The sequence below is a fragment of the Hydra vulgaris genome, chromosome 15, assembly GCF_038396675.1.
Source record: "Hydra vulgaris chromosome 15, alternate assembly HydraT2T_AEP".
NCBI lineage: Eukaryota > Metazoa > Cnidaria > Hydrozoa > Anthoathecata > Hydridae > Hydra > Hydra vulgaris.
In genome coordinates, this window is record NC_088934.1 from 45,020,287 (window position 1) to 45,045,954 (window position 25,668).

General features: G+C 26.4%; 1 protein-coding gene and 2 long non-coding RNA genes across 3 annotated transcripts; all 3 read left to right on the top strand.

Moving 5' to 3' along the window:
• Positions 1-9,121: 9,121 nt before the first annotated feature.
• On the top strand, positions 9,122-12,081 carry LOC100192251 (lamin-B1.S). Its single transcript, XM_065818623.1, has 7 exons — positions 9,122-9,252; positions 9,479-9,804; positions 9,912-10,194; positions 10,396-10,581; positions 10,739-10,864; positions 11,036-11,405; positions 11,545-12,081. Exons 2-7 carry the CDS (start codon positions 9,494-9,496, stop codon positions 11,679-11,681), a joined length of 1,413 nt encoding a protein of 470 aa, XP_065674695.1. The 5' UTR covers positions 9,122-9,252; positions 9,479-9,493; the 3' UTR covers positions 11,682-12,081.
• A 6,046-nt stretch (positions 12,082-18,127) lies between these two features.
• On the top strand, positions 18,128-19,526 carry LOC136091278 (uncharacterized). Its single transcript, XR_010643858.1, has 2 exons — positions 18,128-18,435; positions 18,725-19,526. It is a non-coding gene; the product is annotated as an uncharacterized LOC136091278 (long non-coding RNA).
• Positions 19,527-22,203: 2,677 nt separating this feature from the next.
• LOC136091635 (uncharacterized) lies at positions 22,204-25,447 on the top strand. Its single transcript, XR_010644141.1, has 2 exons — positions 22,204-22,669; positions 25,161-25,447. It is a non-coding gene; the product is annotated as an uncharacterized LOC136091635 (long non-coding RNA).
• The last annotated feature ends 221 nt before the right edge of the window (positions 25,448-25,668 follow it).

A 25,668-nucleotide genomic window follows, 5' to 3' on the forward strand; every position in this document is an offset into this window, starting at 1 on the left:
TTTCTGTCCTGTGTTATATTTCAGTGAACGTGATAAAGGTGTTAACTACCGTAATAAAACAACTACTGTAATAAAAAAGCAATCAAATATACCGTCAGTTCCGTATTATCGGGAGGGCACACCCAGCACCGGGTGCGCAATTTTATTATGGGGCCCCTTATGTTTGGTTGCCCTCACGCATAAGGGGCCCCACAATAAAATCGAGGATCTTTTTTTTATTTTATTATTTTTTTAGTTTTTGATTTCGTTTACCCACTGTCACAAAGGGCCTCACCTGGGGGCCATGTGGCAGTGGGTAACCGAAGGGGTCTTAACTTTTTGTAAAAAGATACACGGTCTCTTGTATATCGTCTATAGAGTATGAAAAGTATATAGAAGGCTTTAAAGATATTAATTTTCATTTATAGAATTTTGCCTCTAACATGTTAACATGCTTGTAAGTATTCTTGTTAACAAAAATACTTATAAGCATGTTTACGGTCAAATATTTTGTAAACAATTTTTATACAAAAAAGTTTTATAAATGAATTTGTATAATAAATACTTTTGATGAACACTTAAAAAATGTTATTTCCCAAAATATACAAAGTGTTTGTTTTTTCGTTATAAATATCATTTTAGATCAACAGCAAAACGTAGCAATATATACTTTCTCTTGCTTTTTTAAAATAAAATCTTAGAGCGTGTGTAACTCGCAAAAAGTATCGTAAAAACATTTTGAGTTTTAAGATTTCACTTCCAACCGCAGATTGTCGTGCGTTATTTACGGAATGAAAATATATAGACATTTCTTAAAATAAAAATGTCTATATATACACACATTCAGTATAAAACTTTGTAAAGAAGTTATAGTTGGAAAAAATTAAATTTTTTTTTTTTAATGAAACTATTTTTACTTATACTGTATTATTATTAACTTTTATATTTGTAGAATATAATATAATTAAATATAAAACTTATTATAAAAACATAACAGCAATAACTAAAAATATAGTAACGTAAGTAAAAAGCAATAACTAAAAATAAGGTAACAAAAATAAATGTATAACATTCAATGTCAAAATTAGAACTACCCAATTCATGTTACATATGTTAGCTAATGTAACAGGATAAAGCGGAGAAATTTTCATATATATACAAAACATAAAATAGTAAATGCAAACTCAGCCTGACACTTAATTCGTTTTCAGAAAAAAACATTGGATGGTAAAAATTCAGTATTACATAAACTTAATTAAAAATTGAAATGTGATGGACAACTTTAGTAAACAAAATATGAGCCAATAAATCTTTGATGAGAATAAATTGTCATAAAGAAAAATTTAAAATTTAGAATAAGTCTTATCTGTATTTTCATTGAGTTTTGAAATAAAAAACTAAAATTTTTTATAGAGGTAAATAGAATCTTCAGAACTAAAATAAACTAAGCTTTATAAATTTAACTCAGATTTCTTCCAACTATCCTTTAAATAAGTTTTAACATGATTTCCTGCTAAATTGACGCATTGCCCTAAACTGTTTTTTAATTGCAAACAGAATATTTTTAATGGTTATTTTTATTTAAGCAATCATTAAAATGACCAATTATAGCTAATGCTTACATGGATGTTCAAAAAACTAAAGGTTTAGGTGACGCAGAAGCTGGACGTCTTTATAATCATGCTTATTCAAAAGATCCGGAACCTTCAAGTTTTATGCTTCCTTAAACACTTATAAAACCTCATTAAAAAAAATAAAATACGCAATTTGTTCTTTCTCTGGATTCTGAGTTTTTTAAATATCTAAAATTAGGGAAATAGCAAAATAGAGAAATAGCATACGATACATATATATACACTGCAGGCCAAAAGTTTCCGGACACTTGGATTTTGTTTAATTTTTTAATTAAAACTCCCATAATTATTTCAAAAAAATTCTTATATCATATTTATTTTATAAAAGATACATATAGTTACTATTTAAGAAAAAAAAAAAGAAAAAAATACTAACAACACTATTATTATTAAACTGTCTTTTCGTCAAAAAATAACCCACGAGTTTTTATCACTATTTTTGCGATCCGTGGCATCCTATTTATTAATTTATCTATTATTTCGGGTGTAATTGATAACCAGGATTCTTCTAATATCTGCCACAGGTGCTCTTTGGATGTTGGGCATTTTTGTCTGACCTTTCTGTCCAATTCTTCCCACAGTAACTCTATTGGGTTCAAATCTGGTGATTGGACCGGCCAGGTCATGTTTTTGAGGACCATTATCCTCTTGTTCCTTTATGTAGTTCTTACATAATTTTGAGGTGTGTTTAGGTTCATTGTCCTGCATAAAAACAAAACCACGACCAATAGTTCTTAAGCCAGAAGGTATAGCATTGTTTTCTAAAATTGTTTTATATTGTTCTTTTTTCATAATACCCTCAATTTTAACTAGGTAACCAACACCAGCTGAAGAAAAACATCCCCATACCATAACTGACCCACCACCATGCTTGATTGTCGGCACTAAACACTCTGGGATCATTTTTTCTTTTGTTGTTCTTCTGATTTAAATTCTACGTCTTTGCCTAAACAGTTCAAATTTGGACTCGTCGGTCCATAGTACTTTTCCCCAGTCTCCTTCTGTCCAATTTTGGTGGTCTATAGCCCATTGTAACCTTTTCTTTTTATTTCCAATCCGTAGCAACGGTTTCCTGACCGCTATACGGCCAGAAAGTCCTGCTTGTCTAAGACGTCGTTTCGTAGTGGTTAATGAAATAGATTTTGAATGACTCCTATTAAAGCCTGAAGTTATTTCCGGGGCCGTAAGTCTTCGATTCCTTTTACTCATCAACATTATACTATTATCTTCTGCTTTTGTTGTTTCCCGTGGTCTACCAGATCTTTTTTTGTCTTCAAAAATGCCTGTTTCTTACCATCGTTTGATGGTATCTTGTACAGTACTTCTGGCAACTTTTAATTTTTTGCAAATTTTACAAACTGAATAACTTTCTTTATGTAATGTAATTATTTCAGAACGTTTTGCAACCGTTAAAGAAAGTTTCTTACCCATATTTTTAGTTAAATAGTCGAATTATAAAAATTAAAAATTTTTTTCAAGGTTTTTTAATGTAACCATCATTAATACCAAATGAAAACTAAACAAAACTAAATATTCTTAATCATTTTAGTCGGCTATCATTATATTATAAATATTTACTTCATATTTCAACAAATAAATAACTTTAACAAGACCAAACTCTTAAGAGTAATGTAACGCTATATATCAAGTTAAAATAAACAATTAAAAAAAAAACTTACTTATTTAAGTTTGAGGTCAGTAATACCCAATTACTGACCTCAAACTTACATAAACACTTAAAATTAGTAAGTTTAAGTATTATAAATTAATTTTATTGGTTAATTTAATGATACAGGATAGATTTTAGCTTTTTATATAAAAATATCAAGTGTCCGGAAACTTTTGGCCTGCAGTGTATATATATATATATATATATATATATATATATATATATATATATATATATATATATACGTATAATAAGTGTACATATGTAAGAAAAAAAATTATATTTTTCAAATAACATCACTTATAATTACCACTGCTATGAGTCATTCAACTGTTTATAAGAAGGTTATCTTGAGTAACATTTATGAAGAACTAATAATATTATGACATCTACTTATGTAGTTATTAAGTTTTAATATTTAAAGAACTGTGAAAAAGAAATGACTTCATTCCAATAATTACTACCTTTGTAATTAAAACTCCAATTTGTCTGCTTACAGCAGCAGTTTAAGTGTCCGTAAGGATGTCTAAACCAAGTCATTACAAAAATAATTGTATATATGGCCATCGACAAAAAACATGGACCGGAGGAAAATATTTATTCCGAGCTTTTTATTTATTGGAAAATAGTTTTAAAAATATACTTAATTTTAATTAAATTTAAATTGCATTGTCTTTAAAAAATTTAATAACAGTTTTATCTGTTTATAAAGCTGGGACCCCCTTCTGTTTATACAGTTACAATCCCAACACAGTTATTATTGTATGATCAAGGCTATGCAATAGTTGTTAAAGGAGTCAAATATTAGGATCTTTACATAACTGTTAATTATACTTTTGAAAAAAAGTATTAATTTTCAGAAATATTAGGAAAGGGATTACGTGAAAGTAGTAAGAGTTTTATGAAAACAACAGGTTCTATCAAGTTTAATCTTTTTAAATTTTTTTATGCTCGCTTTTATACCTTTTTTATTTTTGTCGCAAAGATTTTTTTGTCATTTTTTGTGATGAAAATTTTGTAATTATGTAATTTTTTTGTCATAAAAATTAAGTTGACGTACATGCTCACATTAAATTTCGGGAAAACCAAACATGTAAGTCCTATTTGGTACTTTGTTAAAAGGATAATATTTTATATATATATATATATATATATATATATATATATATATATATATATATATATATATATATATATATATATATATATATATGTCAGTTTACGACAAGTTAACTAACTTACATAAAAAGTTTATTTATTTCTGTTATTGTTATTTTCAAACTTTACAGGGATAAAATACCTAAAACTGCGCAAATCAAATGTTGCGGCAAACTAAATGTTAGTGCCTTAAAGTTTTACTTTTTTGCATTACTTTTGTACGAGATCCTGTCAAAGTTATTGTAAAATATAAGTAAATTTATTTACTTACATTATATAAATTACTTTAAACTTACTTTACAAATTATATAAAATGCTTATGTAATTTAAATTTTATTTTATATAATTTATTTTTAATATTAGATTTGTTGTTACTTTTAAAATAAAAAGTTACTACTTAAAAAATATTTTTTTATTTGAGAATTTTTTACATTTGGTAGCATATTACTTTTATGTAATTTACTTTCATATGCAAGTTGCTTTTTGATATAATTTTTTTTAATTAGTTACTTTTATAGGTAAATGTAAATTAAAGTTTGAAGAACTTTTATATTATGTAATGTAACTTTCAAAAGTAATTATTTTTTAAATGTAAAAGTAAACAGCTTTTTCATGTGACTTACTTTTAAATGTAAAAGTAAATTACTTTTTGATGAAATCTTCTTTCAAAAAAAATTAATTACTTATACGGAAATGTAAATTTACATAAAACGTTTAAAATTACTTATGTAATTTACTTTTTGATAAAAATGAACTCGTGTAAGTAAAAAAAAACTAAGTAAAGGAGCCATCCCTAATCAACTTATATTTAAGTATCATCTAAATCATTTTTTTTATGTTGATAGTATTTTTACACATTGTCTTTTATATTTCTTGTCAGATTTACAAATCTCATGCAGCCGTGATGCAGTGGTTAGATTGCTTGCATTAGAAGGTTGAGATCCAAGGTTAAATATGATCTTTGGGCATATTTTGCGTCAACTGTAAAGAAAGAAGGGCGAACTGCCTAGTTAGATTCTTTTCTACTGTACTCTGCGACAAGACCGTTAGGTCTTATTGGGACATCTAAAAACAAAGTATTAAGAAGGAAAAAATATTATAAAGTTTGAGTAAACTTGCACAAAATAGTAACATAGCAACATAGTAGTTACATAGCAACTCAGCCTGACACTTAATTCGTTTTCAGAAAAAAACATTGGATGGTAAAAATTCAGTATTACATAAACTTAATTAAAAATTGAAATGCGATGGACAACTTTAGTAAGCAAAATATGAGCCAATAAATCTTTGATGAGAATAAATTGTCATAAAGAAAAATTTAAAATTTAGAATAAGTCTTATCTGTATTTTCATTGAGTTTTGAAATAAAAAACTAAAATTTTTTATAGAGGTAAATAGAATCTTCAAAACTAAAATAAACTAAGCTTTATAAATTTAACTCAGATTTCTTTTGGCGAGCATAAATCATTTGACAGTTTATAAGAACATTATTTGACAAACTTCTAAACTAAATTATATGAATTTATATTCCTCAGTAACTCAATTATTTTTTCGTGTTACAAAGCTTTTGTCTTTTTGTCCATATATAACTTTGTCAACTTTACAACACAATTTTCACGAAAGATTAAATACTAAGCATACACCCAATAAGAATACATTTAGACCTTGTTCAACTTCAATGTTATTGTCAAAAATTCCATTATTTGTCTGAAGTTTAATGCTTATTTTTTAAAGTTGCGCAAAGTAAGCGGACCTAATGTAACGTAGAGGTGTGCTTTGAGACAGTATTTTTGTGACTATGTTTGGTGACGTCATATTGTTTGTATGAACACCAACCCCATACAAAATTGGGGAAGAACGTACATTATTAAAACTTAAAAAATTATCTCAAATAAAAATAAGTTATTTTAATGTAAGATTTCAAGGTTTAAAAAAAGTTATTTATATATTGGATTTCAACGTTTGAAAAAATTTATTTTCTTATAAGATTTCAAGGTTTTGAAAAAAGAGACTTAATTAAAAGTTTGTTAATTATATGAAATCTATTGGGTTGGCTCATAAGTAATTAACAACTTTCTAAAAACTCCAAAAATATTTGAAAGCTTCCAAAATGTTTTCATGATTTGAGTATATGTATGCCTAATTTGAAAATTTCTTTATTGTAATTATTGTATATCGCGAAAAAACAGGCACCGTTAAAAACCACAGACGGTACAGTTTGCTTTACGAGTTACAATCGCGCAATCACAAATTACGTCACGCAATTTTTTATAATTTTTGACCCCCTTCCCTTCCCCCTTGTCACAACATCATAACTTTTTAGTAGCAAGTTTGGTATGAGTCCTTACAAAACCACTAACCCCAACCCCCCTCCTCCCTAAGGCGTTACGTAATTTATGGACGACCTTGCAAACTAAGCCACACGGAGTATATGACATCGAATAGATCAGGGCCAAGTGTTTGAGGTTGTAAAGCTTACAAAAATAAATATAGACTGAATTAATAACCATTATAAATAAGAAATAATTACTAAAATTTTAAATAAACGAAAGTACCATTTTTAAACAGAAATTGATAGGTTGTTTTTTATGACATTTTAGAGCAATGATATTTTTTTTAAGATACCAATAATTTTGTTAGTTACTTAATTATTTTTTTATCAATTATATTTATTTTTTAATTACTTAATTAAAAACAAAGTCTTTTTCTTACAGGAAATAGGGTATAACAAAAAGTTATAGCCATACCCTATACATCACATTACATATGATCACGGATATCTAAAATGGCTGATCTTAGTAATAAAACGATGTAAAATTTGAAGTTTTTATAGAAAATATACAACAAAAAGTTTTATATATTTCTTATATGAAAATGCATATTTTAGCTAAAATTTAGGGATAGTTTTCAGACATATAATTACTGACATATAATTACTACGCAATTTATATCTAGGCAAATGCAGCAATAATTTTATTAAAGTTGTTCAAATATATATATATATATATATATATATATATATATATATATATATATATATATATATATATATATATATATATATATACATATACATATATATATATATATATATATATATATATATATATATATATATATATATATATATATATATATATATATATATATATATATATTTAAACAACTTTAAAAAGTATTCTACACAATATATATATATATATATATATATATATATATATATATATATATATATATACAAATATTTAAACAACTTTAAAAAGTATTCTACACAATAGAGTGCTCAATGTTCTTAAAAGAACAGAGCAATTATATATATATAAAAGAATAGAGCAAATATATATATATATATATATATATATATATATATATATATATATATATATATATATATATATATATATATACTTGCTACAAAAACGTATTTCGCGTATATGACTAGTGTGAAACACTTAAAGATTGTAAGGCTGCCATGACAACTATAAGATTTAAGATTAAATTAGTTTAGAAGATATATTATTAATTAGAGGGTTTAAATGGTAAATAGATTATAATAATAAATCTCCAAATAACAATCCTTGTTTATTCTGATTCCACACGATTTTACTAAGTAGTATGCGGGGGCTTTATTAAATTACATTTTAATTAACTGCTGCAACTAATTACAATCTTAAGATCTATCTTAAAGTGTAAAGTAGACTTATTTTTTGGTATTGTTTTAAGAATCACCTCAAAACATCACTATCAAAAGGGTAGGCATATACGTATACATTAAAAGAAAAAGTTAATAATATATAGGCTTATATATTAGGAGAAAAAGTTATTCTGCACAAAGATTAACTAGTTTGCAAAATGTCTTTAACGCATATGTTTAGAGCTTCAAAAAATATTCGAGAAAAGTATCTTTTCTAAAACCTTGTTAAAATATATTTTTGGCTGGTTTTAAAATAAACTTGGCTGTCTGAAAATATAAATATGTAAAAATATTGATACATAATATCAATAATTAATTTTCTTCTACATTAAACATTAATTGCTTCAAAATGCATGCATGGTTGTTAATGACTACAGTTATTTAGTTATTGTTTTTATATTAAATAATAAATTACTATGTCGGTAAGACTGTTACCTTTTGAATTTAAAGAAAGCATAAAACATTTATTAATTTCCATTTTAAAAAATGACGTGCGAGCTTTTTTTTTAATTGTTGTTTTACAATATTTTTATTTATTTTTATTTAGCTGAAACCAGGTAATAATAAGAATACAAACTTTTTAGGTTCTTTTGTGAAATAAATACCATTTTTTAGATACGAAAAAAAAAAAAAAAGTGTTTAATTCAGTTGCTTTCATGCGATATAAAGTTTGATCTTTGAAAATCGTTTATAAGTAAGATATTTTAATCGAAAAATGATTTTTAGCAAGTCAAATGTCTTAAAGTGCAGAACAAACCTAAGCTTTTATGGTGTTCCCCGAAAAATACTTTGGAAGCATTTGCGTGACTTTTTATAAACATTTATCTGAAATATTGTCATTTTTTAAAATACCAAAATAGCACAACAAATTTTTTGCTCAATATTAATATTTAATTTTTAACAGCTGACGACAACGAAAAAAATAAATAAAGATTAATTTGTAATTTTCATTTTGTTCCCGTGTGAATAGTTACTAAGTAGCGAACAACAAATTTGAACAGGTATTTAAAGCAAAATTTCATTTACATTAATACATTTGCAATCGGAAGTTTTAGCATTTTGATCTTATTTAAAAGAACTCCAATCAACACAATCAAAAAACTGTTTTAACATAAAATGTAAGTTGGATTTAAAATAACTTTCGAATATTATTAAACAAAACTAAGCTTTTCTAAACTGAACAAAGTAAAACTAATAGATTCACAAAATTAAAATAAAAGATTAAACATTCGGAATACATGGCATTTATAAACTTGAGTTATGCAGCTAGTTTTTTTTAACTAAATCTTAAATTTATTAAAAAATCATTTTTATATTTTAATTACTTTATTTAAAATATATTAGAAAAATACTTGAAAAATGTCTGTTCCATCGCCACTATCTCACACCCATCGTCAGTTGGAAAAGCAAAATATTGCTCAGTTGACGATGAAGTTTAAAGAATACACTGACCAAGTGAGACAAATGAGAGACCATTGCAAAAAAACTGAAAACAACGTATTTCTTTCTCACATTGCAGCATTAGATAATGAGATCAAAGATTTGCAGAGCATCTACGAAAGAGAGCTAGAGTCAGTCAGAGGTCAACTTGATGCTTGCATTGCAGAAAGGAATCAGTTGCATTTAGATGCAAGCAAATATGGTGCTCTTTCTAAAGAATTACAGGAAAAGTATGATTTTAAATAAAAATTAATCAATAAAATTACTAAAGCTTAAGTATTTAAATTGTTGCAATTTTTGCTTATTTTTACTAATTGTTGTGTATTGATATTGTTAGATATAGCGATGAGAAGACAACTCGCACCAAACTAGAAAATGCATTAGCCGACGCCCACCGAGTTCTAAGCGAAAAAGATTTACTCATTAAAGAACTTCGAATATCGATTGCACAACATCAAAATGCTCATTTAGATACAGCTAAAGAACGAGATGAACTACAAAGTACGCTCACTACATTGCGAGTTACGTGTGAAGGAGAAACTAAAATGCGCATTGATTTAGAAGCTTATGTTCAAAAGCTAACTGAGCAAATAAACTTCGAGCGTGACATTCATGAAAAAGTAATTTTTTCAAAATTCAAAATAACTAGATTATATTTATATATGCTACTTTACATATGTGGATACATTCACACACGCACACAAACATGTATATATTATTTAGCAAGTAAACTCTGCTAAACAACAACATATTTTTGTAGGTTTGAGTTTTCGCATGTCTTAAGAATACCTTTACTCACATATATTTAAAATATATTTAAGGACATTATTGATCTAAGAAATCGCAATGCGGCAGCTGAACGAACTATTGAAATTGCTGACCAGAAACTTAGAGAGCACGATCTTGTTGATGAAAAACTCCAACAACAAATTGAAAATATTAAAAGGCAAACAACATACGATTTTGTTCAATACCAAGAAGCTTCTGAGAATTCCTATCAATTACAGGTAAATAAATTTTCGAAAGTTGTTCAAACCTATTATAATAGTAACGTTATACTTAGAAGAAACGTAGTAGTAACGTTACTTTTCAAAATATTTAGAATTTTTCCGATACATTTTTAAGTTATTTAAATTTATGAATTGTCACGAACTTTTTTTTCAGCTACAAGAACATAAAAACCGAATGGCAAAAGAAACACAAGCACTTGCACAACAAAAAGAGGAAAATATTCATTTGAAAGCAATTATTGAAGAAATGAATGCAAAAATATATAAACTGGACGGAAAAGTAATTATTAAGTTTCATTTAAATTCAAAATGTTTATATAATAAGATGAAAAGAACGCATTCGTCTTTTTTTAATTTCATCATTTTTATTTTATCCATTTTATTCTTTAACATATTTTTACTTTTATTGTTTGTTATTTTTATTTGTAAGGCTTTTTTTTGGTCTGCATAGGTTTCTTCTTACCATGAACAAAATACAATTCTAATTCACACACTTGAAGTTGAACGTCGTGCTGCTGCTGCAACATGTCACGAGCTTGAAAAGAAACTTCAAGAACTCCAAGAACATTACAACACCAAAGTCCGAGAGCTAAACATTGTTAGCAGTGTCAACATTCCAATCGACTTAGAACTTGAATCATTATCACAATTAATAGAAGCTGAAGCAAAACGATTAGATGTTGCTTTATCTAACCCCTCAAGTGAGCTTATTTCTACTGTACGTGGAGAACTGGTGTCAAACCGAAGTCACTACGTACACAACGCTAGTCCCCGTAAAGCATCATCAAATGCTCCTTTAAAAAGACAAAAGTCACCTGCAGGTAATTTGATAAACTTAACTTGTGCATATATATATATATATATATATATATATATATATATATATATATATATATATATATATATATATATATATATATATATATATATATATATATATTTATAACTTTTTTCATTTAGCATTGGTAGATACTACTACAGAACTACCGCCTTTAGCAATGCCTAAATATACAACAACAAACCTTCCTTTGATAAACGACGGAAAAGTTCGCAACTACCCAAGCTATTCCAATAGAAACTACTACATTGAAAAATAAGCTAGTCAGCAGCTTCATTTAAAAAATATGCTAGTCACCAGCTTCATTTTAAAAAACTAAACAGATGCATAATGATGCTTAATTGTAAACAGTGCAAAACAACGCACGTTAATGCACTCTTTGCGTTTTTTATTAAACATATAGTAAGTTTCAAAACGTAGTATTTAATTAGATAAGTATTTATTTAAATATAAAGTAAATATATATTGGAAATTATGATTTTTTATTTGTCAATTGGAAGTTTTATGCATAAGATATATTTTAAGATTAGATATTATGCTTTTTACACATAATTTTGTTCAAACATTTTTTACATATAACACTATCCTAAATATTTAAAGATATGATGATTTTAGAAGAATTGTTAACTTTATTGTTTAATAAAAATTAAACGCACGCAGTAATTTGTTAATTATTAATCTGGTCATCAAAATTTTGTAACAAAAGAGATGCATACTAATTCTGAATTACCAACCTAAATCTCATTTTATCACAATACTTGTTTTGATATCACCAGGTCTTGTTATTTTAAAACTCAGCGAAGGAATTTGAAACCATTAATAGCTAAGTTATATGAACAGTATTTTGGCTTTCAATCAGATAACAAAAGATAATTTGGGTTCCACACATTTGTTGTGTTATATTATTGAGACTTCTTACTGGATGGGTTAGAAGATCTTAATTTGTACTTTTTGAATTCCCTTTAATTTGGATGGAACCAAAAAACTACTTATATGATTGTTATTTTTATTTTACTGATGCAAAAGGTTACAAATAAAAAAGCATTATGTTAAGAACATAATATATTTTAACCACCTTTACACATAAAACTTGGGCTTACAAAAACTTCATAAAAGCTATGGGTAGGAATGGTGGTGGTGCTGGCCTTTTTATATTTAAAAGTAAAATTTCCTCAACTGAGTGTAGTAAAAATTAAAGAGGGCATATTGTTGGCCTTAAAATCAGGCTATTGATGAAAGATGGTAAATTAAAAGTTTAGTGATTTGTAAAAAAACAGCTTGGAATCATGAAAACAACTTCCAGTTTTATAAGAAAGTCTTTTGCGACTGAGATATTTTAATATAAGTTTTTTTTATATGGTAACTTTTTTTTCAGTTTTTACAGTTTTGACAATTTTAATCAGGTAGAAGTAATAATAAAAATCAATCCTATAAATTCAATTAATATCTTGGAATTAAAATTGACTCCAACCTTTCGTTTATATTTTATCTTAAAGATTTAGCCAAGAAGACCAAATGGAATGTCAGCTAAAGTTCGCCATTATGTCAATCTGGAAACACTCTTAAACATATGCCATGCCATTTTTGGCACTCATTTATGAAATGCTTGTCAAATATTGAGACAACCCATACAGCAAACTGTTACAAGGGTTAATCTTATCTTCAAATCTTATCTTCAAAAAAAAATAAATAAAGATAATGTATTTTAGAATTACTAATTTAATTCTAATGAACTGTATCTTTCGTCTAAGATTATTAAATTTTGTGATCTAGTTGATCTAAAATGCCAATTTGTCTGGAGTCACCACAATAAAAATCTCTTACCTTCATTAACTTCTTCCCTAAAAGTGCAAATAATCATTACTTTCTTCAATCCATTACCAATCTGAACTTACCAGCATACTGCTAGTAAGTTTTTACTTAAGATTAGTACGTGTAAGTAAGTACATGTACTATTTGTAAAAATTCATGAAGCGTAATAACTATTTCAGAAATACATTGATTGATTAAGCAAAGCCAACAATATCGAATATAAGAGTAAAATATAGCATGAAAATCAAATAAAATGAAAATGAAATTAAATAAATAAAATTAATAATTATTAAAACAATAAATACGTTAATTAAATCATACTAGTTTATAATACCAGAGATCAATGGTATGAAACTTTATTTTTATAAAATTTATTTATTTCAATGTCAATAATACAGACAGTTCTATAGGTAAAACAATACTGCAAAATTTTTCACAGAACTAAAAAAAAAAAGATTGCTTCATATTTTTTTTGTTTGCAAGTTCTAGAATTTTTAAAAAATCATATTTATTTGAGATTAGAATAAACATATTGTCTCATTTTTTTATTAGAAAGAAAGAACACATAAAAATTTAGAATTTACACAATAATTGAATGTTACCTAACTTAAATTTAAAAAAGTCCTAGACCCGATGGCACTCTCCAAAAATATTAGTGCCTTAATTATTTCTACTATATAAAAATAAATTGTATTTATCATTTGTATTAAATTAATAAATCATTGTTTTGTTTAAAGATGACGCAAATCTAATTTAATCTCACAAAGATTGCTTTTTTTTAGATCAAATTGCTTGTCGATCACTATATATTAAAAAAAATGTTTGCAAGATTTTATTTAATGAAAAGAAATGTTCCTAAAATTGAAAACTTAAAAGATATTAAAATCTTAATTGTTTATAAAATCTAATACTAACCAAGGTTTATACTAAGCAAGTCATACTACTTGCGTTTACAAAAAAGTAATTTTTAGAACTCTCCAATATCATTTTACTTTAATGACGGTTTTGAAAATATTTCACAGAATCTTTAAAGAAATAAAAATGCATATTTAAAAAAACATGAAAAATAAATTTTATTTATTTAACATTTAAATTTAGATAATATAAATACAGTTTTTTTGTCTTTTTTTAGCTTTAGCTAGATAAGCTTATGTTTAGAATAAAATAATAACTATTAGAATAATTAACGGAACATTTTAAACATGAAACATAACTTAGTTACTATAGCAACTATAAAAGAATAAGATATTATTTATTCCTTTATTGGCATTTTTTTGTACATTTTTTTCCTGCAAATTCTTTAAAGATGCTGTTGAAATAAATGTTTTTCAATGAGATCATTTTCAATATACATTAAAGAAAGTTGATTTAACCGCACTTGTCCTATTGTGCTACGAAGCTCATTTTTCATAAGTTCAAGTTGGATATTATATTAAAGCAACAATGCATGGCTTGTATACAACAATGTATATAAATTAGTAGAAAATCACTTGTCAAAGTTTTTTTTTTTTAATTTTACACTGTGTGTCATCTTTTTATAGATGCAATCTATAAATAGTGATCGATTTAAAAAATTTATAAATAGTTCATTTGATAAATAATATAATTTTTATAGTTTAATAAATTTTTGTAAGTAAATTAGTAACTTATACACCGTGCACTTAAAGGAGCCTCGGTGCTCATGAATTTGATACATTATAAGTGAAAATGTTATGTATGAAACTATAAGAAAAAAATTTGAAACAGAAAAAAATATAAAACAATAAATTAAAACAAGCATTGTTTTTACAAAATTATATTCGTAATTAAGAAAACAAAATAAAGTTTAATTGTGAATATGTGTTACGGCTAATTACGAAAGTAATTAAATTTTGAGATTACTCACAACGTCAAAATGCACACGTAATTAAGTATTTAACTATTTCGATTAAACCAAATTTATATATATATATGTATATATTTTTAAAAATAACACGATGTTTTTAATTCTTGACATGTTTCGTAAAATTTTATTTACATTTTACGAAACATGTCAAAAATAAAAAACATCGCGTTATTTTTAAAAATAATTACTTATTTTATGCTATTACGACGTTCAACATATATATATATATATATATATATATATATATATATATATATATATATATATATATATATATATATATATATATATATATATATATATATATATATATATATATATATATATATATATATACTCCTAACTGGTTCTGACAACCAGTTAGGAGTATATATATATATATATATATATATATACTCCTAACTGGTTGTCAGAAAGTCAGAAAGATTTTCTTTTTTTTTAAAATGCAAGACCAAAATTTTTTTTTTTTATTACTTGATAGACTGCCTGCCCCAACGAAACCCTCAGTCGATGTAGCAGCACTCCCTTGCGATTTAGGCTAAAAGATAGTCGATGTAGCAGCACTCCGTTGCGAGTGCTGCTACATCGACTATCTTTTAGCCTAAAAAAATAAAAACGCTTCATTAAAAAAAATAGAAATATAAACATTTTTTATATTTTTAAAAACATTCAGAATGTTAATATATATATATATATATATATATATATATATATATATATATATATATATATATATATATATATATATATATATATATATATATATATATATATATATATATATATATATATATATATATATATATATATATATATATATATATATATATATTAAAAGTGGCGAATTCGTTGGCAAATGAATTATTTTTTACCTTCCGTACTCCCAAATGCAACTATTTATAGAACTTATAGAAATTATAAGAATTTATAGAAACTTATTATATATTATTTAAATATATTTATATAATTCTGTCTACTGTTGGAAATTTTCAGAGTTGTTCGTTCGTTTTATGAAAGGCCTGATACATGGCAAAAAAGGTATAACAGTGTCATCAAAAAATGTCATCAGTGTCATAGCAACTTTTAATTTATTTTTAAAATTTCTTTTCATCCATTCGTTTAATGTTTTGATCAAAGTAATCGTAATCGTAATCAGTAATCAGCAAGATAAAAAGCAAAGTTCTTATAAAGAGGCTTTTATTAGTCCAATATTCTAGATGGGTTCATCCATTGACAGCCACCTATACTCTGGCCTATCATAACAAACAAGAACTAAATATTTTCTGTGACCAGTTTTACGAGCAAAACAGCTGTATTTAAAGAAAAAAACATAAATAAAATGATATTTAGTACGCATTTTATAATTAAAGTAGAATTTTAATTCAAAAGTAAAACGTAGTTACTATTAAAATTTTTTTTTTCCTGTCTCCTTTGGTTTTATTACTCTGTTGGCATCTATTCTACATGTTAGTATATTAATATTCTTTAATTATTTATGCCTCGATGTGACAAAATTTTTTTAGGAATAACCATGTTACATATCAATCGTTTCGGTATTTTATTAAGTCATAAGTTGTATGATGATAAAATTGAATTATACTTTTGTTGTTAAATAAAAAGTTGCTTTAAATTGCAAAGTTTAGAACAAATAATAAAAATAATACAAATTTTTGATAAAAATTAAAAGATTAAGTTACAAGAAGTTTTATCAGTGGAAAAAAAAAAGATTTAAGATAATAAACATTTCCACGATGTTTTCGTGATATATATTGATATTAAACACGATATTAAACAAGAACACGATGTTTAGTTTTCTTTAAGTTGTTTTAACAATAATAAAGAAATATTTTTAAGCTTCAGTTGCAAAAATAAAATTTTACGCTCTTGAGATTTTCTCAAACACCTTTTTAATTTGACTCGATCATCTTTTTACTTAACGAACTTTTAAACAAAACGAAGTAAAACAAAATATAAATATTGCATCTAAAAATAGTTCCTTTTTTAGCTACTTAACAATTAATGTAAAAATTAATAATAAATGAGAGCAAACGACACCTTCAGCTTGAACTGTTAAATTAAACATTTGTATTCGTATATATATACACGAATATATGTAAATATTTAATGTAGCGTTTGAAATCGAAGATAATTTGTATTAGTTTCCTATTAATACGATTCATATGCTTTGTATTTGTATGGGACTGATACATAGCATTCTACTCTTAAAGCATATAAACAACCCGGTTGTCCAACTGCGACTGGCAGGTTGCATCAAGTTTTTAGTAATATTAGAGTATAACATAAAAAAATTTCATACAAAAATATTATGGGTTTAATAAATGAACTTTAATTTATTTTTATAGTTTTCTTTTTGTATTTTGATCCTAGCATGCAGCAAAAATAATAGGTTTTTAATCAATAATGACTAATCAAATACAAAGACATATCACCTGTTTCATATGTCACCAATCAAACATGTTATGATTTCTTATTTTCGTTAATTATTAATAAACGTTGACAACAACAAAATAAGTACTTTTTATTAAGGCTACGTTTAAATGCTACTAAGAAACTCTAAACAAGTTCAAATGATATTTAAAGCAAGGTTATTTTTTCCGTTTATTCATTTGCGTTCTTATTTTTAACACAGAAACTGATTTATAAAGATTTTCACGTTTTTATAAGTAAACTGAACAAGTAAGAACTTTTTTATTCGTTTCTTTAGATGATAAATTTTATTTCATATATTTTATATATTTAATTTTTTATATTTAAATATTTTATATTTAGTGTGTTTTTTTAATTGAGATTAACTCAAACATTTATTTAAAAAAATGAGTGCAATCATTTTTAGTGAGTTTAGAGCCCAAAAAAATTTAAAACGAAAAATAAAATTTAAAATAAACAGTTTTAAAAACTGTAAAAACTTGATTGGTAAGTTTATTTATTTAATTATTATTGTTTTCGGAAAATGTCTGTTCCATCAACACTATCTTACACCCACTGTTAGTTAGAAAAGCAAAACATTTCTCAGTTGACAATGAAGTTTAAAAAGAATACACTGGTCAAGTAAGACCTCAGTTGCAATCAAGTTTAAAGAGAATGCACTAACAAGTAAGAGAACACAGTAAAAAAACTGAAAACAAAGTTTTTCTTTTTCACATTGCAGCATTAGATAATGAGATCAAAGATTTGCAAAGCATTTACGAAAGAGAACTAGATTCAGTCAGAGGTTAACTTGATGCTTGCATTGCAGAAAGTAATCAGTTACATTTAGATGCTAGCAAATATGGTGCTCCAAAGAATTCCAGGACATGTATGTATAAGTATATAATATAAATATACTATTTAAATAAAAATAATCTGTTCCAAAGCAAGTAAATTTGTTTTAAAATTAGTTTGTTTTGTTTACATTTGAAAATATTTTGTTTTATTTAAATTCATTGAATCAAGCTATACAAATTATATTGGTTATAATGCCATTGAGTATTTGCCAAAACAAATCAATTTTATTAGAATTTGATAAAATTTATCTTATTTGGTGTAAACAAATATTCATATTTATCTGATTTTCTAAAATTTGTTTTTAATGTTCTTATCAATAGGTATAACAAAGAAAAAAATAACACGTACCGAACTCAAAAACGATTTAGCTGATGCACATTGTGTACATCGAAAAAGAGGCCGTTTTGCAAAAACTCCATATAATCAATTGTCTAGCACTAAAACGAAAACATTTATTTAAAAGCAATTGTTGAAAAAATAATCTTAAGATTTATAAACTGAACGGAAAGTTAATTACTTAATTTCATTTGTTTTTAAATTATTTATATTATAAGATGAATAGTAAAGCTATTTTTTTGTTCTGTATAGATATGTTCTTACCGTGAACAAAATACAATTCTAATCCACACACTTGAAGTTGAACGTCGCGTTGCTGCTGCCACATGTCACAAGCTTGAAAAGAAACTTAAAGAACTCCAAGAACATTACAACACCAAAATCCGAGAGTTGTCAGCAGTGTCAACATACCAAACGAGTTAGAACTTGAATCATTATCATAACTAATAGAAGCTGAAGCAAAACGATTAGATGTTGCTTTATACAACCCCTAATTTTCTACAGTACGCGGAGAGCTGGTGTCAAACAATACAATATAAAAATTAAAAAATATAATTAACAATTTTCTTTAAATTTTAACAAATATTTAACAACTTGTTTTAACTTAAAACAGTACTTGTATTTTGCTATTTTAAACTACATGTAGTTTACACGCTGTATATCTTTGTGTATTTTATACTATACGCTGTAGATCTCTGAAAATTTTATACTATACGCTGTATAACTTTGTGTATTTTATACTATACGCTGTATATCTTTGAGTAAATTATATTAATAGATATCTCCCTTGAAAATTTTTTTTCTTAAAATATCCTAAAAATTAAAAACGTCTAAAAAATGAAAAACATAAATAGCAAACACAAAACATAAAACTAACAAAGCAAAATAAATAATACCGACATAACTAAAGTATATCAAATAAAAACTGGTACAAAAAAAAACAGCATTATAATAAATAATTAACCAATAATTAACTTTAATTTTAAAAAACATAACTGACATAATTAATTATTTCTTTTTTTAAAAAAATTAATGCTTGACTAAATTTTTGAGGAATATTCATTTTGTCTGGAAAACTATTATTATTACACACTTAACCAACAAGCATCAGCTAAAGTAAATTTTTATCAAAAACCAGTTGCTTACTGCTCTATCCCCTACCCCCCCCCTCCCTAATTAAATGTTTCTTCGTCTAAATCTGAAGAATCAAGATCCCAGATGTCATAATAGTTTGAATTAGGTGGTATGAAGTCCCACATAAAGATGTTGAATAAGAAAAAGCTTTTAAATTATATTTAAAAAAAGATGTTTCAACATTCTTTGTCTAATGCGCTTATTTTAATTTAATTTTGAAACTTTAAACTCCCGCTCACTTGTTGTTGAGCTTAAGTGTGAGCATAAGTGAGTGTGAACATAAGTGAGTGTGAACATAAGTTAATATACTTAATATACTTTTAAATAATATAATTTTTTACTGATTGTATATTTAAATAATATACATTATTTTATTGAAATTTGATGAAAGTGAGCTGCCTTGGCAGCTCACTTTCATCAAATTTCAATAAAATAATGAATTTTCAGAAACATCTATTTTATTCATTTTTAAATACCTCCAAAGCTAAATCTAGAAGCTTTGGTTCCATTTTGATAAAGTCCTTCAATTTCTTCGTTATCTGATTCATCATCTACCAAAATGTGTCCTTCATCAGTTTCTCTAACGATGATTTGCACTCCTGAAAACTTTTAAATTTTAGGCTATATATAAAATAATCCAAAAAAATATAACTTTATCAAACAGTTTGAAATGCATATATATATATATATATATATATATATATATATATATATATATATATATATATATATATATATATATATGTATGTATGTATGTTAATATATATATATATATATATATATCTATTATATGTATATATATATATATATATATATATATATATATATATATATATGTATGTATTTTATTATATTCACACCACGCGCATCCCTTACCACCCTCATGAGATCTCTAAGAATGTTGGAGCTGTATTAAAAACTGGGATAGGGATTGGGTTTTTTGGCTTTTGTAGTGTAGTCCTGTTATATTGCAATATTGACTAGCATGACGTAGAGTGCAGGCAGTGAGATCTGTTGCAAGGACACGCCCCTGACGAGTGGCGTTAGTGCAGGTCTCGGGCTCTCCGAAACGTCATTGGTGATCGCAGTGCATTCCTGAGGAGGGGGATCACCATTATCCACTACTTAATTCTGATTGGTTACCATGGCACCAACATTTTTTTACCTCTTACACCCACGTATTATAGCGCCTATTTTTTCTTTTTATATTGCTCGTACTTATATTTTTTATCATTTTACTTTATATTTTGTTATCTACTTATTTTATTGTTTTTGTATGGTGCGATAATTTTAGCCATGGTTGCCTTTAATGAACCAGCGGATCGATATTGACTTGTTTACTCATAGACCATTGTTTTATCATTTGTTTAGTATGACTAGAGCGTGAGTTATTGTTCACCTAATCCCTGAGTCCTAAAATTTTCTTCCTCCTACAAAATAGTCTTTACATTCATTTATGGTTCTCACCCAATGACATCATCTACAATCTACTTCTATTTTCACATCTCCCAGATCCACGTGACTGGACGGCTCCGTTGGTCACTTTTTGCGACCATTGTGTCGCATAAACAAACAAATTTATTCTTTGTGGCTGGTGAGCCCCGACTTCTTCCAATGTACACTACAACGACAAAACGGACATTAGGCTATCCCGCTGGATGTGGTTACGGCGCTCAATAACCTAATGGATACGCTAACACTCACGCACACGTTCATTCGGAAGCTCCACAATGCACATCGGATCAGCGCTCGCTGACTATGTGCTCGGATCTAAAATCTCATCCAATAGCACATCAATCCACACCAGCACGGGGCAGTAGCTCTTTTGACTAAGAGCGATGGCTTGTGGCCTACGGTGACTAATGTGTGCATTCTATCAATTGAAATTCATTCTGTAGGTCTTACGTTTGGCTCTGATGTGCTAGCCCATAAGCGCAAGGAGTGAGTGTGTTTAGCTTTCTATTCACCCGATTTGAAAGTGAACGAAAACATAACGAGACCAGACAAGACGACCAATTGATACATACTAATGCACTACATCTTCACACCTGTAGACATCAACAGTCTCTAAAATCAGTTTATCAAATATTTTTTCTTTATTATATACTTTTGTTCATAATCTTTTTTTGACCTTATCCTTGTATATTTATTCAGATTTGTGTTATTACGTGTGAATGAGACCGCATATTTGTGAGAAGCAAAAGAGCGCGAAAAATTTTCACAAAATTACGTATTAGCGTATTTTTATAACAAATGTATTCATGGTTTGTATGTACTGAACTATACCACTAGATAAGTTTAGACATATCACAATCTCATAAGGTTTTTTTTTTTTTTTTTTGTTTCTATCTAGTTTTCTTGATCTGACGTCGCTAAGTTAGTTTGTTGTGGTTTGCACTATACAGTGTTCACTAACGTTCGTTAAGTCGTTTTGTCAACAATATTGTTTTTAAACGTTACGTTTTTCAGTGGTTATAAGCTATTAGTAAAAAATCGCATTTATTGTCTAATCTGTTTATTTTTTTCACTATTCTCTGCCTACTGATTATATGTCTGTATTTTTTTATCTCTGGCTAACCATTTTTTAATTTATCTGAGTCTGTTTTGTGTGATAGCTTTTGTCTCTACTTACCAGGCAAGATTTATATTTCTCATAGTATTGGAGTCACCAAATTTTCTACCATATTTTCTTCTAACTACTTTTATACTAACGACAAACATTCTGAGTTTCGATGATTATGAGTGGTATTTACTTATTGTATTTATAAGACACATTTCAGCCATAAAAGAAACGGTAAGTTACTCATAATTATTAATTTCTATTTTCTATTTGCTTTGTGTTATCCTATACATTAAATTGTTTATTTTTATACATACGCATACATGCATGTGTACACGTTTGTCTTTTCTAATGTAAGTGTACATGATATTTATACGTATTAACATATTTGCTTATATTCACATATCTTTATCTTATTTTTTTTTTTTTTTAGAATCTTTACATTTATGTACAGCTTTTTTGTCGTCCTTGTACAATGATTGAATGTGTATGTGCGTATGCCTGTGTGGGTATATGTATGCGTGTGTGGGTATATGTATGTGTGCAAATGTGTGTATATGTGTATATATGTGTGTTGTGTGTTATTATGTGTGTGAATGTGTATGTATATTTATGTATGTGCGTATGTAGATAAGTATAGACATATTTAAATATACCATTGTTATTATTATTATTAACTTTATTTTTATTAATACCATTATTTTTATTGTTATTAATACCATTTTTATTATTATAGTTATTATTAATGTTATTATTATTGTTAACGTTATGATTTTTAGAGTTGTTATTATTTTATTCTTATGTTCTTTATTATTATATTCATTATTATTAGGTGTTTACGCATCATTAGTAATTATACTATTTGTAAACATCCTTGAATTGTAAAATCATGTAATTCAGAATATATTGATTGATTGATCACACCACGCGCATCCCTTACCACCCTCATGAGATCTCTAAGAATGTTGGAGCTGTATTAAAAACTGGGATAGGGATTGGGATTTTTGGCTTTTGTAGTGTAGTCCTGTTATATTGCAATATTGACTAGCATGACGTAGAGTGCAGGCGGTGAGATCTGTTGCAAGGACACGCTCCTGACGAGTGGCGTTAGTGCAGGTCTCGGGCTCTCCGAATTGTCATTTAAAAAAAATTTCAATAAAATAATGTATATTATTTTAATATACATTCAGTAAAAAATTATATTATTTAAAAGTATATTAAGTATATTAACTTATGCTCACACTCACTTATGCTCACACTCACTTATGTTCACACTCACTTATGTTCACACTCACTTATGCTCACACTCACTTATGTTCACACTTAAGCTCAACAACAAGTGAGCGGGAGTTTAAAGTTTCAAAATTAAATTAAAATAAGCGCATTAGACAAAGAATGTTGAAACATCTTTTTTTTAAATATAATTTAAAAGCTTTTTCTTATTCAACATCTTTATGTGGGACTTCATACCACCTAATTCAAACTACCATGACATCTGGGATCTTGATTCTTCAGATTTAGACGAAGAAACATTTAATTTAAGATAACAAAGTTATGTTAAATTGTCTAACGTTTTATTTTTTATTGTAAATTTATATGAATTGTACAATGTTATAAGCAAATTTATTCAGACGTAATTTGAAATATAAACTAAATTTATGAAATATATACTAAATATATGCTTTTCTGTGTGTCGATTTGAAATAGATACTAAATATATGCTTTTCTGAGTGTGGATTTCCTATTCCCATTAACTTTTACAGCAGATAATAATATAAACAAAAAAAAAAAAAAATAACAATCTTATTGTTTAGCGGGGGTGGGGTTGTAGTAAACTCAAAATTTACCCGGGGCCAGGGCCCCGATTTTTTACTAGTTAATATGTTTAATGATAATAATGAAGATGAAATGGATGGTATAAGACTCAAAAAAGTTTTTAGTAGAAGTATATATAGGTAACTTAAAAATAACTGTTTTCGAAATAAAAAAAGTAGAACTAGGTAAGGTGAAGCTAATCGTCGTCATTATTTATTTACAGGGAATTTTATAAATCATAATTCCAATATAAACTTTTTAAAATATATTAGAAACTTTAATACCTGTCTTTTATTTGCTTTATCTACAGCCAACGTGGTTGAAAAAATTAAAGGCCACCATGTTTTATGATACGCCATTGCGTATTAACCTTATGCCAGATCAATATATTCCTCCAACATATTGTTAACTGTATATCTATGACCCACTAACAGCAGGAAATTTTAGAATGCAACAACGTGGCAATCAACTTTGCTTACATGATTTAATGTTTCATTTGCAAACTAAATTTAGTGAAGTCGCAGTTGTATTTGTAGGACAAGATGGTGCTCCACCTGCCTCCGGGGAAGTTATTTACCCAAAATGTCATCTAAAAGTTATATTGAGTATGTCAGCTATCTTAGATTCTATGGTAAATTTACTTATAATTCCAAGAGGTGATGCACGTTGGCATAATAAATTAGTGTACAACTCTGAACACGCAATACTGGTTAGAAACCATGTTAAATAATCTCAGTTTTACAATTATAGACTTTCAGTAAAACAAAACTTCTTTTGTAAAATGTAGATGTTTTATGGCAAGAAACAGTTTCAGCAAAACTACCTGTTGCTGCATTTTTTAAATTTAAATGAATCTGTTTGTAAAATCATACTTTAGTAATTTTTTTTTTATTTCTTTTTTTATTTTTAGGTACTGGCAGGCTGTACTTGGTTTTCCTTCTCTGGTGCCTGCTGTTATAACTGATTTTAAAACGAACCTAATAACTGGTCTTATGTGGATTTTTAATGTCGTTAACTAAAAGTCAAGACATAACTAAAAGCAAGAAGAACTAAAAAGAAACAAAAATATAGAAAAAATTCTATTTTTTGAATATAAAATATCAAGTTATTTTTAATGATTTATTTACTGCTAGTTTTTTATTCAATTTTTAAGTTAGTTAACAGTTAATGTGAAAATAAATGATAAACGAGAGCAAACGACATCTTGAATTTGAACAGTAAAATTAAACATTTATATATATATATATATATATATATATATATATATATATATATATATATATATATATATATATATATATATATATATATATATATATATATGTATATATATATATATGTAATATGTGATGTAAATACTCAATCTAGTATTTCAAATCAAAGATAACTTGTATTAGTCTCCAACTAATACAATTTAT

Bases quoted from the DNA above. Each gene is read 5' to 3' on its own strand.
- LOC100192251 (XM_065818623.1), top strand. From the start codon at position 9,494: ATGTCTGTTCCATCGCCACTATCTCACACCCATCGTCAGTTGGAAAAG. The intron at 10,195-10,395 runs GTAATTTTTTCA...AATATATTTAAG, and splicing joins AGCGTGACATTCATGAAAAA to GACATTATTGATCTAAGAAA. The intron at 10,582-10,738 runs GTAAATAAATTT...CTTTTTTTTCAG, and splicing joins AGAATTCCTATCAATTACAG to CTACAAGAACATAAAAACCG.